Here is an 18072-nt window from a genome sequence, read left to right as displayed (position 1 = left end):
AACAGAAGCGATTAGCCAAGTTTTTGTTTGTGGTACCTAAACTCCTGGAAGGGGGGTTTTTCCACGTGACGCTACGAGTGGAGGGGGAGCCCCCCTGGGTTACCCCCGCTGGACTGACCGAGGACCTTCCTGGTCTATTGGCCACCAGCGTAACAGCTGGCAACATACAGACTCATCAGGAGTCGGTGGGCTTAGAGTCCGATAAACTAATAGGTTTGTAATCAGAATGAAATTCATGTAGTGACAAACATTTGTCACCTGAAGAAAAAACTTAGTTTAATTAAATACAGCTAAATAATGTGTTTTGTTGGTAGTAATCTTAAAATAACGTATATAGATTAAACTTCTAAAGTGTAACAGTTTGAGTAGGCTAAGCCTGTCGAATCTTTTTCTTAAATGTATGACCGTGTTTTTGAACTGGTTAAAATACTGGCCAACGTTTTGTATGCGATGAAGCAACAAATTTTCCCAGAAAGCTACAGTTTTATAAAAGTTACATTTTCAATAATTTGGTTGGATTGTAGCTTGTCCTGATTATGAATTCCTGCAATGCATCCAAATATTTGGAAAGTTACGCCAGTATTGTAGCCAGTTCCAAAACAATGTCGTCCTCCTAAGGTCCAGATTTGGCATCATGACCGTGGAGGCCTACCATAGGTTTAACTATAGTAAGTGTATCAATTTACGAAGTCAGTAAAATTTTCAATAGCACTGAAGTTGTATATAAACTTCACGTGAGCAAATACTTCTTATTAGAATGGGTGATAATCGGTTAATGGAAAATGAAATGAAAGAGGCACTACTTTATCATGACTTTTATGAATATTTTCCTACGTCTGCACTATTAGATCCGGGAACTTGTTCATGGACTACTTATACGATCATGTTAGATATGCTATCGGTTATGTAAGACCTACCTTCTTCCTCCTGCGCAGGTGTGACCCTGGTTTCAATTTCTGATGTGGACTTCTGCCGTCGTAACAGCCTGGATTTGGCTTGACAACGCCCAACCTTTTCCTGACAGTCTAGATGGACATTCAGTTTGCACACTCTACACTTCAAGCCTTGTCTTGTGTGTCCTGTATATCCATGTACTCATTAACAATAGGCAATGCTCAAGACGTAGCCCTTTAACACATTATTGTTGATATATTACATAATGAGTGACGTACTGAAACTGCACTTGCATTAACTGCATAACTGCACTGGGCATAATTCACCACTTGTACACGTAAGACATATAACGAACATGGTGTGTGCTGCCACATATTCTTAGTAAATCTAATGGCATTAGGCGTGGCTTAGGACATTGTTTACAAGGTTGAAGGTATGTGTTAGTTCATACTTTTCTTTAAATTTCTTAAAATCGTTGATTTACAAATACTAACTTTAACTTAGCAAGTTTTATTAACAGTTAATTGTTTGTAAATGTACTTGTATTTTGAATGTTGGCGTATATTTCTTCACAATGCGTTACGTTACTTGTCCAGGTCACTTAAGAGATATATTCATATATTTACTAAACAACGCAAAAAATATAGCGAAAAAATACAAACACAAAAAATATGGTGACAATGAAATTATATGTTATCAAATACCGTATAACAGGTTACCTTACTATTGATATTTTTCTATAAACGACATAAGATAAAACGTTCATGCCGTCATTCCATTTCTTTTGTGAAAGTAAACAACTAATTTAACTTCTATTCTTTCAACCTAAACTGCATATTTCGATTGAAGGATTTTGTGGTACAATACCTCTTAAAACTTGAGAGCACACGTCACAAGGGGTTATTTTCTTGTAAGTGTACTCCTGGAACTGGTGTGCTGCAGACTCTAATCCTAGGTTTAGTCCACTATCTCTTCCGTTTTTCCTGTTTAGAAATAACACAATTACCAACAAATAATCAATTTTTGTTTTATTATCTTTTCTTTTAATGTAATACGGGTTGAGTCAGCATGTTAACTCATTGTATGATCAAACTAATTAGGATAAAAATACTCTAAGTTTGACTTTAGCATTGTTAGGAAATTAATGTCACTAACACTACTAATGATATTATAATTTATATTAAAGTAAATCTTTATTTTCTAACGTATATTTTTTACTTTAAAATAAAAATTTTTATTTCTTGTTAGAATTTAACAAATTTCTAACATTAAATATAATTTCTGTAAATATAACTTTATGCTTCACGCTGCTTAAACGTTTACTATAGTTATTTGTGCAACTAGTGAGCAATTGACTCACTCGAGAGAAATCCTTACTCACGAGCCATAGGCGAGTGAGGAATGGTTCCTCGAGTGAGGCAACTGCACTTTGCACTCGAGTTGCACATTATATTTTTCCTACAGTTACAATAAAACAAATAAATTAGTAAAGAAACGTGACATATTTTTACACAGAAGTGAACTTTTAATATGACATTTAATTATCAACACGATCAACAACAGTACAACAGCTGACCAGCTGATTTACAGCCAGTGCTGCCTACGTATTTTGCGCGCATACGACCTTGTCTGCATGCTACGCGCTCATTATTTCGTGCCTTCACGTTGCAAATCTGGAGTGAGACAAAGTAATTAGAGTGAGACAATGTTAACATTGTCTCACTGATAAGCGAATTGGCCACTTTGCTTTCTCAAACCAGTGAGAGAACATGTACATTGTTAGGTAACTGTAGGAAAAAGATTGTTTTCTTTAGTTAGCTACGCCCTATATAAAGACAAAACTACATGAAAGTAACATAAGCTACACAAACTATTTATTACACTGTAGTAATACTTCCTTGATAAAACTAGCCCTTATAGAGACTACAAATTTAAAAATAACAGTTTATTTACAAGCTAACGACAATACCTGGTCCAGATAGTCCCATCACTGGATCATGGGCATAGCACAGTGGAGAAGATAGTTGAAGCCATACAAACTGACTATACTTATGATTTCGTGTGGTGAAGAAATGTGATAAAAACAACTGTGAACTGTTCAATGTGATTACTGTGTTTAGGAAATAAGTGAGAAAAACATCAGGGGTGCAAGAATATCGTTTAGAAATGTAACTATCACATGAGATTATAACAAATATATTCTGGAAACTAATAATTTACGTTGTAAAATTAATAACCAGTTGTTACCGACCAAATACTGTAGAAACATAAAATCAAATTTTAATAATTAAAAAGGTTTCCTGTAATGTTACATTCAATGTTAAAAATATCATGTTTCCTATTGATTAAAACCATTTTCTAAATGTATTAGGATTTCTTATAGAAAGGTGTAGAATAGGACCTTGTAAATTTAAGATGGAAATGGTACAGATAAAATTAACAAATTAAAATACATTAAGTTGGATAAAAGCAAAGCATATGAAAATAATATGTGTGATCAACGATAAGCCACAAAATAGACAACTGTTAAATACATGTAAGCAAGAAGTATATACATAGCGTTGACAAAACCGTACTAAACATCACCACACAGACTGCAAAACCCTTAAGAAGCGGGTGCAGCAAGTAACCAGCAAAACCTGACTCAAATACAACAATCGGATATTTACCTCATCGCTATGATGGTGGAAACCGCATGGTACATTTGGTTCTTTCTGTTATGGAATCGCAGAGTCGAAGCGTTTGAGAGAGAAAATATAAAAGGATTTAGGTAAAGGGGTGAAAGAGTTGCTCAGTGGAATGGACGAGGGTGGTGGAAAAACAAAAATTTAAACAAAAACGACAATGGAGAGAAAAGAGAAAGATAAGAGGAAAGAGAGAAAAACACTGATTAGTAAACATCAAGAAAAAAACTAACTACGTAAAAAATAACTACACATTAAGTCGAAAGGCAAATGCATTAACATTTTTAAATATGTGAGTAAAAGGTTATGCTGCTTTAAAATAAAAAGTAAACAATAATACATATTATGAATGGAAATATTCAAATATGAACACAAAGCACTTGTGATCAGATAAAAATGATAAAAAATACATATAGATCGTAATTTAATGGCTTGAAAAGAGTCTTTTTCTGTCATCTCCTAGGTGGAGAATGGGAGTGTCAATTATTATTTCTAATGTAAAATGTAAGTTTCAAGAGTAATCTTGTAAATTAAAATTTAATGGAATGTTTTTTATAGATTTTGAATTAACATTATAAATAGCAATTAAATCATTTTCAGAAATTTAATGTATGTAACTAGTTGTTTTAATTAATTGATTTTGCCCAATTATTATAACTTACTCACACGGTACAAACAAACTATGTAAAAGGATGAGACATTTTTACGTTATTTTTGGATAGTTCAGCAATAGATTTATCAAATGGCGTTTTTACCAATCCCACTTTCAAAAGTTGTAAGTAGAGACTATGTGCAAAATATTGGTGCATAGTTAACATATTTTTGTACTCAATGGCGTAACAAATGACACCCAGTAAAATCGGATCTAGCATTTTTTCGTTTGGTTCAAAGATGAGTCACAGGAAGAAAATCAATATTAAAAGGTTTTGAGACCCCCTTATATCTAAATCATAAGATCTACTATAGTTTGGGGTCCCTAGGAAACACTTATTTGAAGCAGGACTCATTATATTCTACAACAAATTGTTAATAAGAGTGTAACAAGCTTAAGAGCTGCCGATTTCCACCTGGGATTTGAAAATTGTGTGTTTTCAGTGTTACGCCACTGAAAGTACAATGCCTGAAAGCTTAGCTACATAGCTTGACATCCAGGCCTAACTAATTGTACTCTAAAGCAATCCATTGGTTTATTATTCATTCCTCTAGCAATGCACTACATGTGAAATCCAGTTTAAAGACTCCCAGAATATTCACTATTTAAAAAATAAACATTGTGTAATCAACTATCTAGATAACACTCCCCAGTGCGTTAAACGTAACCCCCTACTTTATAAAATGGTTTACATTGCTAGTTTCTAAACAAAATTCGTCAGTTTTTACCATATTGATCTTTTTACAGGAATATCAGCAAATCTCCATGGCCTAAAAAAAATGTTGCCTATATTTCTGGTGAACATAATGTTGAAATTTTGAATGGACAGTGAGGAAAAATATTAAAAATATGCTAATTAAGTGTTTTATAGCCTATTAATACATTAACCTCAAATAAATATTTAGTAATAATAAAAGAATAAAAAATAAATATATTGGTCACCTACATAGTTTGTTACCTTATAATACAAGACACGTACTGTTTGGAATATACGAGAATTGAGCAAAAAAGAAGAAAATTTATTTTAAATTTAAAACGCGTTATTTACGTTATTTTTCCTGTAATTGGCTTTAAAAATTTAAAAATATATCACAGTAAAACACAAATAATACTAGTTTCTGTTAGATGAATAAAAAATTATGAAAATATTTGATTAACAAAAAACAGTTAAATCCTACAATTATGATAGCTATTATTTAATGAATCGTTACGTTTATTTTTACTCAGAAAAAAAATTAACTTTAGATATTTCCGAAAACACATGTACATTTTCTGAAATCAATGTTTTTGAAATTCAAGACATTTAAATTATGGTTTTGTAATTAAATATGTTTACCCGTTAACATTAAAATGGACAGTTTTCAGTTGAAGGATAATTTGATAAATAATCAGTATTAGTACATATGATGCATACATCATGTATTAAGATAATAAATTATCTTATATTTAAAGATTTGTCAAGCAAATATGTTATGTGTATACAATTATTATCAATGTTCTGAAATATAAAAAATATATATAACGACGACTGATATTTCTAGAAAGTATGTTTAATTGGGAAAAATATCAATCACGATTTTAGTATCGTTTATTTTAAAATACGATGTTAATACCGTAATTAAATAAAACTATTTTCCCTAAATGATACTGCGTAATTTTAAGTTAAAGCAAACAATTATTTATAATAAATCAGATTATTAATTAAATGGGTTTTATAACGTTTTCTAGGTTACAAAATGAATTTGTAAGGTTATGTAAGATACTTTTCTTCAGTAATTGTAACAAATTGTTTATTTCACACAATTGTATCTAAGGATTTCCTTTTGCAAAAATTTTTTAAAAAAGCTGTTAAGCTTTTTTCAACAAAATTAAGTCCCTAAATTTGAAAATTCCCCAATAAAAATAATGTTTGAAAATAAATACATTTTACATAATTATACAGATATTTACATTTTTACAATGTACCTTCAATATTCTATTGTATACTAGAAAGCTGAAATTGAGTTGCAAATGAGTTTAATAGTAAAATATGCATATAAATATTGCAATTATAAAATAGCAGCATTATAAACAGCCATTGGCTACGAATTTGGAAACGACTAAAGCTTAATACACCTAAAGTAAAACTAAAGTTAAGTATAATTACTCTACTTACTTTTCTCCCTCCTTAGGCGAGGTTCCATTGGACGGACCACTCGTGGTTTTTAAGCTTTTAAAAGCTTTCAACCATTTCGACTTCATACTTCCGGTCGAGGACGAAGACATTTTCCGGTCCCTACCACTCGCGCCTTCCGCCGAGTCGAGTTTGGACGCAAACAGTTCTTTCTGGAAAGAACAAAACAACTGTTATTTTAGTAAATCTAAAACAGGCAATGGATTTACTTTTCTTAGAAAAATTGTAAGTAATAACAGAGTTTATTGATTATTGGACTTTATTTATACATTTACAAAAATATTGTTTACAATTTTATACATTATTTGTACATTGCTGAAAATTGTTTGGAAAGTATTTTAATACAAGAATAATAGAGATAACAAGTTTAATAGAGATAAGCCTTAGGGTTTGATATTTGAAAAAAATTTAAATTGAAATTAATAACATATAACAAAAGCTGATACCGTACTGAAAAGCAAAGGGGTTATTAAACTACGCATAAATAAAATTAAAAAGTCTTTGTTAAAAAAAAAAAAAATACCAAAAGTATGTAATTAAACGGACGTATTTTTACAGCTTGTGGTATAATATTCATTATATAACTACAGCTAGAAAGGTATTAAGGTTTTAATGCAACAATAGTATGAGAATATTAATTGATACATACTAAAATAAGCACGATATACATCGTACTTATTTAATCAATATTAACGTCAATTATTTAATATTATTTAATCAATTGAAGTTTTATATTCAAAATTACACATTCATATGGAAGAAAACGTTAATTGATGTTGTGAAGTTTAGTAGCATTGAGCATACAAGTATAATAAAGTGTATACTCAATGTTAGCAGTATTGTCAATAAAAGGAAGCGAAAATAATAACAATAAAGGCCTCCTTCAGTATGTTGGCTGCAAAACTGATGCAGCTTCAAGATTGCCAATCTGTTCTGTTTAGGCGTTCATGAAGTCTATTCTAAATTGCCTTTTATCGTTTAGGTTACTTATTAAGTCCATCAGCTTAGGTTTTGGTTCCGAACACTGAGCAATATATCATTTTTAAACTCCATTTCTGGCAAATAAATTTTTATAAGTTTAAATGCACTTAATAAAGCATGTTTTAAAAGTTTGCGCAAGCATAATAAAATAAATTTTAACTAAACAAAATAATTATTTCTGTTAAAACTGTTCAATTTACTTATTTTTTGTAAATGCATTGTTGATGTTTAATAGTTTAAATGGTCAAGTTTAACTTAATTGTCGGGGTTTTCTCTTATTTAAGTAATTTTGTAAAACCACAATTAAACAATAAGTTCCCTTATATCAAAGATATTATAGTGCTACAAATTATCGCAGGGTATGTTGGTATTTATCAGGGCTATGACTATTTTTTACTCTATTTTTTACCTTTTAAGATCTTGTAATTCGTGTGAGCTGTGGGTTTTAACTACTTAATGAATTGAGAAAATTATTTTAGTGCACAGTATCGGATTTTACGCTAACATAGAAATTTCTCTAACCCCTCTGAATGGATGGCTGTAAAATTCCCAATTTTAGGGATGGAACTCAATAGTTTCGAAAAATTTAGCTACCTATTACAAGCTTTTTATCTGACACAATAGGTTATGTATGTAATAGCTACTTGAAGATAAAATTTATCAGTTAACAAACTAGTTACACCAATAATCTGGTTTTATGCAGTAAAGCCAACTTTATTCCGTGAGGTGATAAGTGATATTACAATCATTAATTTATTTGGGAACCTTTTCAACGAGGGAGTTGATAAGATTAAATTTACATTTCCACTGCAATGGCTTCAGATTTTATCCATAACACGCCTTTGATATTTACCGTATACATCTTAAAATCCAAGTAAAAATTAGCTGAATTGTTAAGAAGGACAATTCGATGAAAAATTATATAAACCCCTAAAGTAAAAAAAAAAATTATATTGATATCACATTATATGAACAATTATTTAAATAAGATATTCCGTACTTTCACAATTGAAACACGATATAAAGAACTACTTCGGTGATTCTGTTGGTTCAGTTTGGCAACACTGGATATAATAACACGCTTTCAGGATGGATACTGTTAGACATCACGCAAACTGATGATAAGCGTGGCAGGTGGACCACGTGACTGCCACGACCTTCCAGGCACTAACGTCGCCATCTTGCCACGTAACTTTCAAATAGACTCTTCCTTCCTCACTAGACATAGCTAGGTTGCCATGAGCCATGTTGAGAAAGTCATCCTTATGACGTTGACGTCTACAGGTAGCTGAGCTACCAGGGCTTGGACCCACAGCAGACCGGAAGTATATGCTCCCAGCGAGCAGGCACTTCCCCAAGACGTGGCGCTAGTCGCCACAATCATATACGACTTGGACTTGGACTTGAGCCATGTTATTGACAACCGTCCTATTGTATATAGCACGGTCTTGGAAAATATGCCACACATAGTAAAGTTAACAACGGATCGTGGTTCAAGACATGAAAGAGTAAGACTTTAAAATGATTCTTCCAACTTGTTGATCATTGAAAATTAAAACTGATTGTTACAGTAGTTATGTTTGTAAAGTTTTAGTTTTATTATTCAATATGATGTAAGGTATAGGGTGATAAGATATCTTGTGGTAAGCGTGACTATTAAATTAATTTAGAAATATGTTTTTTAAGGACGTTTAACTAATTATGGTTAAGTAATAAATTATTGGTTGAAATCTCACTTACCAAGTGTAAACGGATCTGTAACCAACCCATTACGAAATTCACAAATTCACAGCCTTAAAATCACTAACCGATAACACTTAAACCGTAAAATAATCAAATCTCTTAAAATTTTATATCACGAAAATACGAATTTTGTTAAATATCCGTTTGGGAAACGGAATTCGATCCGCTACCGACGAAAAAAGGCACCCGCTCTACTACCAAGGTCTACTCCAATCTAAATCGGCTACATTAAAAATTAAAGTCTAGAACGATATGTTGAGTGCATGGTAACGACGTATCGACTGCCCGGGCGACCGAAGGAGCGCCTGCGCGGGGTGGTGCGGCTCATAGTGGGTTTGAAATTCTATTACACATTAAAAATACCATAAATGGGTCAAACTATTCCAAATTCATTTGAAAACACCCTGTAAATTGCTAGCTACCACCTAAGTTGAGATGGATCAGATTTTCTCCATGATGAGTTAGGGAGTTCCCTTGCTGTCAATCATTAATTCGCGCACCAAATGTAGGTCAGAACAGGGGTGTCGTAACTGCAGCTACACTGCATTATAGTTCATGTTGAGATGCAACGGGGAATCGTTGTTAATATGAAATGAGTGGATAACCGGTGGATTAGCATTTTTTCATCTCAGACCGATTCCTGCATTTTTTAAAAATTTTAGGGCGTCATTATGAATATTATTTCAACATTAGGATGCTGAAATTCGCGACGGGAATTGATAAGACGGATAGAAAATTAATTAGTTTAACACCTACTTTAAATATTAAGATGAAAAAATATTTAGGTATATTAAGATGAATAACTTTCTGAATGCACGAATAATATCTAAAATTAATTGAAATAGCATTTGTGTAATATATATATTCATAGTTTTTTTTATGTAATATGTATTTTCATTCTGTAAACGTCCATTCAATTGATATTGATCAATTTAACAACTCAATGAATGCATAAAAAATGTCTCGTATTTTTTTATTTTGGAAGTAAACACGCTTTTGCATACTCCTACCTGTACAAGGGGTTAAAATATTGTGGCTCGTTCCTTTTTATAGTATTTCATTAATTTTTGTATTTTTCAAGAGGCAGCATGCTTATGAAATACTCCGCCGAAAAATTCTACACAATGCATACCGTACTGAAAAATTTATTTAATTTATTGTTGGCAACTTTAACTCCAAATTTTACCTCAATTAATTTTTACTTGTTACCAAACATTTCATATAAAGATATACATAACATAAAAAAAGATTTGAAAATCTTACCTGTAACTGTAAGAGTTTGTAGTTTATAACAATCGATTTACATTAACGGTAATATTGTTTGTCAGATGGTTATCCAAACACTTATCTATTGAAATATCTTAATATACACACATTGGGTACACTTGAGGAGAACTTTCATAAAATATAATACAATAACTAGTGTATTGATAGTTAACTTTACCTGTGCTCTGACCGCCGCGAGGTGTATCTGTGCTGTTCGCAGGTCGAACCTCTTTATGCTGATGTCTTCTTGTAGCTCGTTCACCTTGTTGTACAGCTGTGACTCCAAACTCCTGCGTTACATACAAACTATGTTATTTGATAGTTGATAATTAGTACAATATTGATTGTACGGCAAGAACGCACAATGACATGACTGCATCAAACTTTTGCTAAGCGAGATCATTATTTTATTTCAGGATTTTTTGCTTCTTTTTTAACTACAATCTGTGGGGGTGGGGGTTCTTTTGTAATGTAAGAGTATTAGAGTATAAGTAGTATAGTATAAGAGTAGTATAGTAGTATAGTATTAGAGTATGTAATATAAGAGTATATTGTAATGTAATGTAAATCCTTTTGGCTGTATTTGTGTACTTATCTATTGTTATTAATATATGGCTGCCTGTAAACATTTAAGACTAGCTGAACCAAAGAAAAAGGATCATTATTCTCTATGTTCAGTTTCTCTGCATTGAGTTTGTTATTACTATTATTTTTTTTGTTACTAAAGGCAAAAGACTTCAGTTTGACAATGTAAGGATTGACCCCTGACACATTTAGGAATATTTTGGTGTTTAGACCGCTTTCCCATAGCTAGTAAAAACTCTCATATAAAATTGCACTGTCTATATAGGATTCCCATAGTAATTTTGTTGTGGATTCGTAAAAAGATCGTGACAGTTTAAAATGAATAATGGGTATTGGCAACATTTTATATTAATTTATTAGTAACTGAAAGACTTAATTTCTCCATTTACTTCAGAAACACTGGCTAAAATATTACAAATTACACTGAGTTAGTTTAACATCCTCTTAAATAATAGCACAAGAAAACTTTGACTTGGTCTAACAGTAAAAGAAAATCATTAAGAACAATAATCATCCGATAAATAAGAACAAATTTTACTTTGAGAGGTAATTAGGTTTATTTGTACAAAATGCACGTATTATCAAATCACAACTACAATGATCGCCCCACACAAACCAAAGGTGACTGAACAGTATTTTTACTATTGGTTCCATTTGAAGCACTTACAAAATGGTGAAATATATCGTTAATGAGTGGATGTTAAATGAAGAAGCAAACGCGGAGCCTCAAAGGAACAGAGCTCAATTAATTGATGTTTACTTGTACTTCGCATCACTTAAACCCTGAGGATGAGAAGTGTGTATTACAGAGATAAGCTGTCTGCTACAATGTACTCTTGTGAGTGTAACCCACAAGAAGAACCCCTAATATGTAGAGGGTTATTTTTGGTATGTTAAATTTTGCCTTTTTATAAAATACTAGATAGCCCAGTCAAATGGTGTTTAAAAAGGGCTCAAAGTGGAAAGTTCTGGTGTAATTGTTTTTTATGGCTTATTTTATGTTTTTGAGGTTGCTGAACACAAATCTGATGTTTTCCAACAAAAATTATTTCGGCAAATGTGAATTAAAAAATTAATTCATAAAAAAATGCTTTATTTCTAGTTTTTGGCTTACAATTTTTAAATTATAGGCCAGTAAAATAGGTTTTTGCCCAGAAATAATTCCTGGAAAGCTGGGGACCATTTTAATCCTTTCTATTTATATAGAAGTAAAAGGATTTGAAGTTTACCCCATTTTTCCAGGTGAGCTTCTGACCTGGGACCATAAAAACCTTGAAATTCAGGGTTATTGTTTAGATTTTGCTAAAACGTCAAAAAACCGTCTAGCCTACAAAAAAACAAAAAAAACAAATCATAAATGAATTGTAGAGCATAAAGTTCCGCATACATTGACTATCTGGTGATGAAAATCGAACCAATGATAAGTGATTTATATTAATATAAATAAAGTTATTTTATTCAGAAATTATTGAACATTGAATATTTAACATTTATTACTTCCAGAAAATGGATACCAGAAACATTATCTACAAAGTAATTAATAGAAATTACAAAATACCCCCGCCGCAGCAAACCTGCAGCCTAAGTGAATTTTCATTTGCATGATTCAATTTACTCTAAACATCACTTTAAAAATATTGAATTTGTTCCCCATTTAAATAGCATTGGTTTAACGAGTACCTAGGTTTGCTGCAACAGAGAGGGTAAAAAGTGTTTTAAATGTTAATGGTTTCGTATGAAATGAATACATTTTCCACTTTTTATCAAAATATGTTCATAACAAGCAAAATATTATAGGCCTAGTTTACTTATTTCCCTTAAGAATAACATGGGAATTTTAAATGTATGTTTTTCTCCGTTACTATTAGGTTTTTTATTTAGTCAGTGACAGTGATAAGACAGTGCTGGCCAGCCTTTACAGTTTTAACCAGTTTTATAACTTTTTATTCAATTTTAATAATTTGATCAACATGACTAGTTTTTACTATTGTGATTCTGACAGTGTTATTAAGAATCTTTTGACATACCACAATGTATTAATACATTGATGATGTGGGTGCATACAATGACCTGAAGATGTTCTAAGGAACGAAACTAGTTGTCATACCAGCAACTGTGGTTGGATAATTCTTCTATTTTATCAATTATATATTTCAACCAAGGGTCAAAATGAATAACAACAACTTTTCTAAATACTCGTACGTTGGATGGATATAATAAATTCCATGCAATGGGGGGGATGCATCTGATAACACGAAAAGTGCTATTGCTCCAGATCAGAAAAGCTGAAAGATCGGCAAACTGCAACCTTCACCTCAAAGTTATTTATCAGATGCTACCATATTTCCATGCAAGTGTACATTTCTTGTATGCTAAGTGCTGTAATCTGTACCTCGTCTAAGGCGCACTCGTTGAAAGACAAAATGAGCCCTGAGGAATATTAAAAGTTTATTGGTGTTGGATTTACCGTTCAAAGGACCAACAAGTTCTGGAGTGGATCTTGGACGGACATGTTCATAGACCAATTTCTTATGAGAGTAATGAAAATTTCTGGAGCGCTTACCCATGACCGTGGTGTAAGTGAAGGGTTTCTGTGCAGATGAACAAAGGAATGACTTCACTACAAAACATTTGCGAAGAAATCGAGTAGATGTGTGGAGTGACATTAATCAGCTCTGAACAAAAAGTTAAAATGAGAGAAGCTAGAATCAAAAGAGATGGAAATGATTTAAGAAAGTTAGATGATTGGTTTACGCAACGCAAACCATTCGCTGACGTCTCTTAGCTCAGGTGTCGTGGGAGACAGCAATATAAACTGCCACAAGGCTGAGGAGATTGGCCACATTGCTTAAACTCCAATCGTGGGAAGTGATTTTCAACATGTAAAGTTTTACAGAAAAGAGAGAGTTTTGCCACTTTCCACAATGATCCATTCCCTTAAAATACATGATGACCTAAGTCGTACCTATCAATCCAACTACTATTGTTTACAGAATGACAATTGCCAAGCAGTCTGATGAGAAACTTGAAGGCTTTTTGAAATACGAACTATGCCCGCACCCAATGCCTCTATTCGATGACTTTGGTATCAGGAAAGGGGCCAAGTCTGCCTTATGTAAAGCATTCACACATACTGAAGATCCAAATCTTGAAAGGTGTTTTAGGTGAAGAAGAACCTGAAAGTAGCTCTGCAGAAATCAGGGTACTGTTGGCCAAGAAGACTCGGAGAAATTAAAAAGTTTAACTTAATCAAAGTCATTTGTATCTACCATTATGTTGGTGTACATGTATTTTAAAATTAAAAGGGTTTAATATTTTTAAATAAAACAAGATTTATGGGACGTTTTATTTTACATCCTATGAACACACACACATCAACATCTATGTGATATCTATCATTTACATCTATGTTCTGGAGAAGTCATAACGGAAATAATTTTGCTTTTTTCCTAAATCAATGAATTTTGCAGACCTTTTAAATTTAGTTTGATAAACACTTCTTTGTTGTAGATAAAAGTTATAGATACATAAACTGTAGACAATTTTATGCTCTTTATTTTAGTATAGGATGATATTTGGGAAAAATTATTATTCGATAAATTATGAGCCAAAAACTAGAAAAAAATAAAATTTTTACCCTATTTTACAAAAAATTTCATACTTGCCGATAAAATTTTTGTTGGATAACTTCAAATTTGGATTCAGCACCCCAAAAAACATAAAGAAAACAAAAGAAAACAATTACACCAAAACTTTCCATTTCAAAACACCATTTGACTGGGCTAAGAGGTTGTCAAGTGGTCGAAAACTCTACCAAACATGTAATTTACAGACTTCTCTATTTTCACCCCAAGCTGTAAATAAAACGTGTGTTTGGAATTTGTTCAATTTTTTTTTATTTTCTGTTTATATTTCGTTGTCATTTCGTCACCAGCATGGAACCCATAATGCCCATATTAATAAACAAATTTATAATTCTTTTTTGTCCTTATTTTTGAGCTTATTTGAATTTATTAAGGCATTCTGTACAGCTACAGGAAAATATATTTCTAACAGCATGTGTAGATTTTCCCTGCAATACACACGAGCTGAGAAAAGTGGTTTTCAAGAAACATATTTACTTATTTATATATAGGATATACTCGTGCATATGCATTGTCCGACATTGAATTTTTAAACGAAAATAATTAACACTAATATTAATATTACAGTGTTACGGTGTAATATTATGGTTTCGGTTATTATTATACGTATTTCTAAAAAATCTACCTTATAAACTTCAACTTTTTCGAGCTCCTTATTGTTGGAGGCCTCTATTTATCTTGAATTTGCCGTCCACATGACCCTCAGGCCTGTGCGGAGAACGTAAGAAAAGCAAGGGGCGGACTGGTAGGCCACAATACTATCATGAAACTGATACATTATAAATGAGTGCTCTATAACGCGAACCCACAGCAGCTCTTCCTTATCTTTACAGTGACAGAGACTCATATCACTCTAAACTAGTTTAATGCCCAATCATGAATATGGCTAAACTATAGAACATCGTTAATCCAAAGCTTAGGCTGTAACATACACTTTTCTTCTTCATAGTCTATAGTCAATAATACTGCTATGAATCATCAAGACAATCAGCAGACCTTTGTATCTACTAGTAGACCCTCACCTCTGCTGTATCCTGACCATGGTGTCCAAGGCGTCTTGCAGCTGCTTGATCTGTGTCTCCAGCTCCACTGCCTCCACTCTCAGAGCCTCGTACCTCGACCTCACCTGGATGGAGGCTAACCTATCTACCACCACCTCGTTCTTCAGAGGCGCTGGTGCGTTTAGGTCCTAGAATATCCAATAACACAAGCTACAGATGTATGATTCGCTTTGAAAAGATTGATTGAAATGGGTTGTTTAGAATTTGCCAAGTTGACACCCTATATGTAGAGTAAATAATCCGCATGTTTCATCTCGGCCTTTAAGGTACGTAACGCACTCTCTACAAATATGTCTGGTGTAGGGAGCTTGAAATAAGTAAGTTAAGACAGTGGTAAGTTTTTTGCTCAAGATATTCAGTTTATTGAAAACAGGTGTTTGTTTCTAGATCAGAGAGATATTTTATGCTATACAAATTTTGTAGGTTAAAAATAACTTTCTTGGAACAAATCTGATATAAGACCCTCTCCAGACTTCCAATAATATCAGAAACTGATTAAAATGTAGGTTGAGTGCCGTTCAGTTAGATACTGTATAATTGAGCAGAATATCAAATATAACCCAGCTAACTATAACGAATCTATGTAGAACAATCAGAGAGCCATTTTATGACAAAGAGGTACAGTACTAACATTGATTGGTGGTCCGTCGGCCATCGACGGGTCGGCCTGAGTGTCTTGCTGGGGAGGTTGAGGGGGAGTGAAGACTCTTAGACGGTGGGAGGGATGGGCCTGGGGAGGTAGGGGAGCTAGGGACCTCACGAAATGTGCTAGATCCGTAGTGGGGGAAACTGCTCTGCACTGATTGGACAGAACTTCGTAGCGTCTTGACTGCTCCGTCGCCTAGAGGACAAAGAACCATGAGTAGACTACAGTACCATTGATTGTTAGTTAAAACTAAACAACCCATACTTATGTTGAAGATTTAGTTAAGTTTAGAATATAAAAGAGCGTAGTTGAATTGAACCACCGATAGAGTGCTGATGTAAATTACTTATTTATTGTAGAATAAACCCCAAATTGTTAACCATACAAATATAAAAGATCAGCCTATAGCAAAGTACACCATATAATATTATCTTACAAATACAAAAAACTAAAACACCCTCTTTTTTTAATTGGGGAGGAATTTAAGGTGCGTTTACGCACACTGAGACGCACAATGTCCTCTCAGTAGTGCCGGACTCCCGCAGGCTCAATGTTCCCGGACTATAGGCTAAAAACCCCCTCATCTCTTCTCTTGGCCACTAGCCTGGAGCTGTTTAGCAGTAACTTCGGGCTAGGCCAGGCCGTTTTAACTATGCCATTAAGGCTTTGCTTCTTTCTAGAACACACTCTGGAAACCGTTTAAACTGAAGTAATAGATTTAAAACATCGAAGTTATTATTGAAAACGAACTACTCATTTTAACTTCTGATTACTTCATTGTACCTTCCCTTACTTCACTTACTTACTGTTGTACCTTACTTCATTGTACTTTACCTTACTTAAACCGTATACCTTACATTCAGTGTTACTTGCTTACTTAAGGCTTTAAAATTAATGTTTAGAAGATCATGAGATTTATCTTTGCTTAGTCATGTCATAGTGTGATAAGTAATTGACCTTTTAGACAGATTAGTTCATATAGACTCAGTCTTACAAGAGAGAATGTTTGGGTGGCCCCTTAAACGAACTTTAAAATTACATCTAAAGCTCACTTTTTAAAGTATTTTTTTGAAATATAAAAACTTAAATTACATTCATACTTAGCCATACATTTGCTAAGTGCACAATTTTGTTCTTTATATCGAATTTATGTTAATCATAAATTAGTTTATAAACGGAAATGCTTAGCAATAAATCAACCCTGAAACGTTCACACTGCCTGAATGTCCACTTCACTACTTAGATATAAACACAAATGTTTATTATTTATTAGAAACTATGCCCATTTTATGCTTTGTCAATAATCATATGAGGGAGACATCAGTTAACTTGACATCTTTGACATACGAAACCTAATAAAAAGTTGTCTAAACACTTTCAGTATTATTATTTTAATAGTGTAGCTATTGCTAGTTCTATAGCAAGGACAAAGTGTTATAAAGTCATACCCTGCTGGATATAACTTCAGCTCCTTGTTGTAGTGAGTCGGATAGCGTCGTGCACAGATCCGAGTACACCTCTTCTAGCTCCTGCAACATAGAAACAAAGCTAACAGCAATGACAATACAGAATCAAAATCCTAAACATACAATGCTAACGTCAAAACGGTAAAATATCCTTTTAAACTATTATAAGATTAAAACTGTAAATAAATGAAAGCCTTGCTAAAACACGTAGCTAAGAACGAAATTTAAAGTGAAACTTGTCATACACCATTAACCTACAAAAATCAACTATGTTAAA

At 32.8% G+C, this 18072-nt stretch overlaps 1 protein-coding gene across 11 annotated transcripts in view; it reads right to left on the bottom strand.

Annotated features, from left to right (window-relative positions):
* Positions 1-18072, bottom strand: part of LOC128994676 (uncharacterized) — a 277042-nt gene that overhangs the window by 33932 nt on the left and 225038 nt on the right. For 8 of the 11 annotated variants that reach the window (XM_054419382.1, XM_054419383.1, XM_054419388.1 and 5 more), the window contains exons 7-15: positions 17778-17858; positions 16315-16524; positions 15645-15811; positions 10572-10683; positions 6386-6555; positions 3564-3608; positions 1762-1877; positions 918-1079; positions 37-156 (exon numbers count right to left, since the gene is read on the bottom strand). In XM_054419382.1, the coding sequence (XP_054275357.1) occupies positions 37-156; positions 918-1079; positions 1762-1877; positions 3564-3608; positions 6386-6555; positions 10572-10683; positions 15645-15811; positions 16315-16524; positions 17778-17858 (1183 nt within the window). The remainder of the gene's footprint in view (positions 1-36; positions 157-917; positions 1080-1761; positions 1878-3563; positions 3609-6385; positions 6556-10571; positions 10684-15644; positions 15812-16314; positions 16525-17777; positions 17859-18072) is intronic. The other 3 variants (XM_054419386.1, XM_054419392.1, XM_054419384.1) reach the window with 2 other exon arrangements.

This window comes from Macrosteles quadrilineatus, unplaced genomic scaffold, assembly GCF_028750875.1.
Source record: "Macrosteles quadrilineatus isolate MER2022 unplaced genomic scaffold, UCM_ALF_1.0 Scaffold_5__1_contigs__length_97177068, whole genome shotgun sequence".
NCBI lineage: Eukaryota > Metazoa > Arthropoda > Insecta > Hemiptera > Cicadellidae > Macrosteles > Macrosteles quadrilineatus.
The sequence above is the reverse complement of the archived record's forward strand: the minus strand, read 5'-3'. Positions and strand labels throughout refer to the sequence as shown.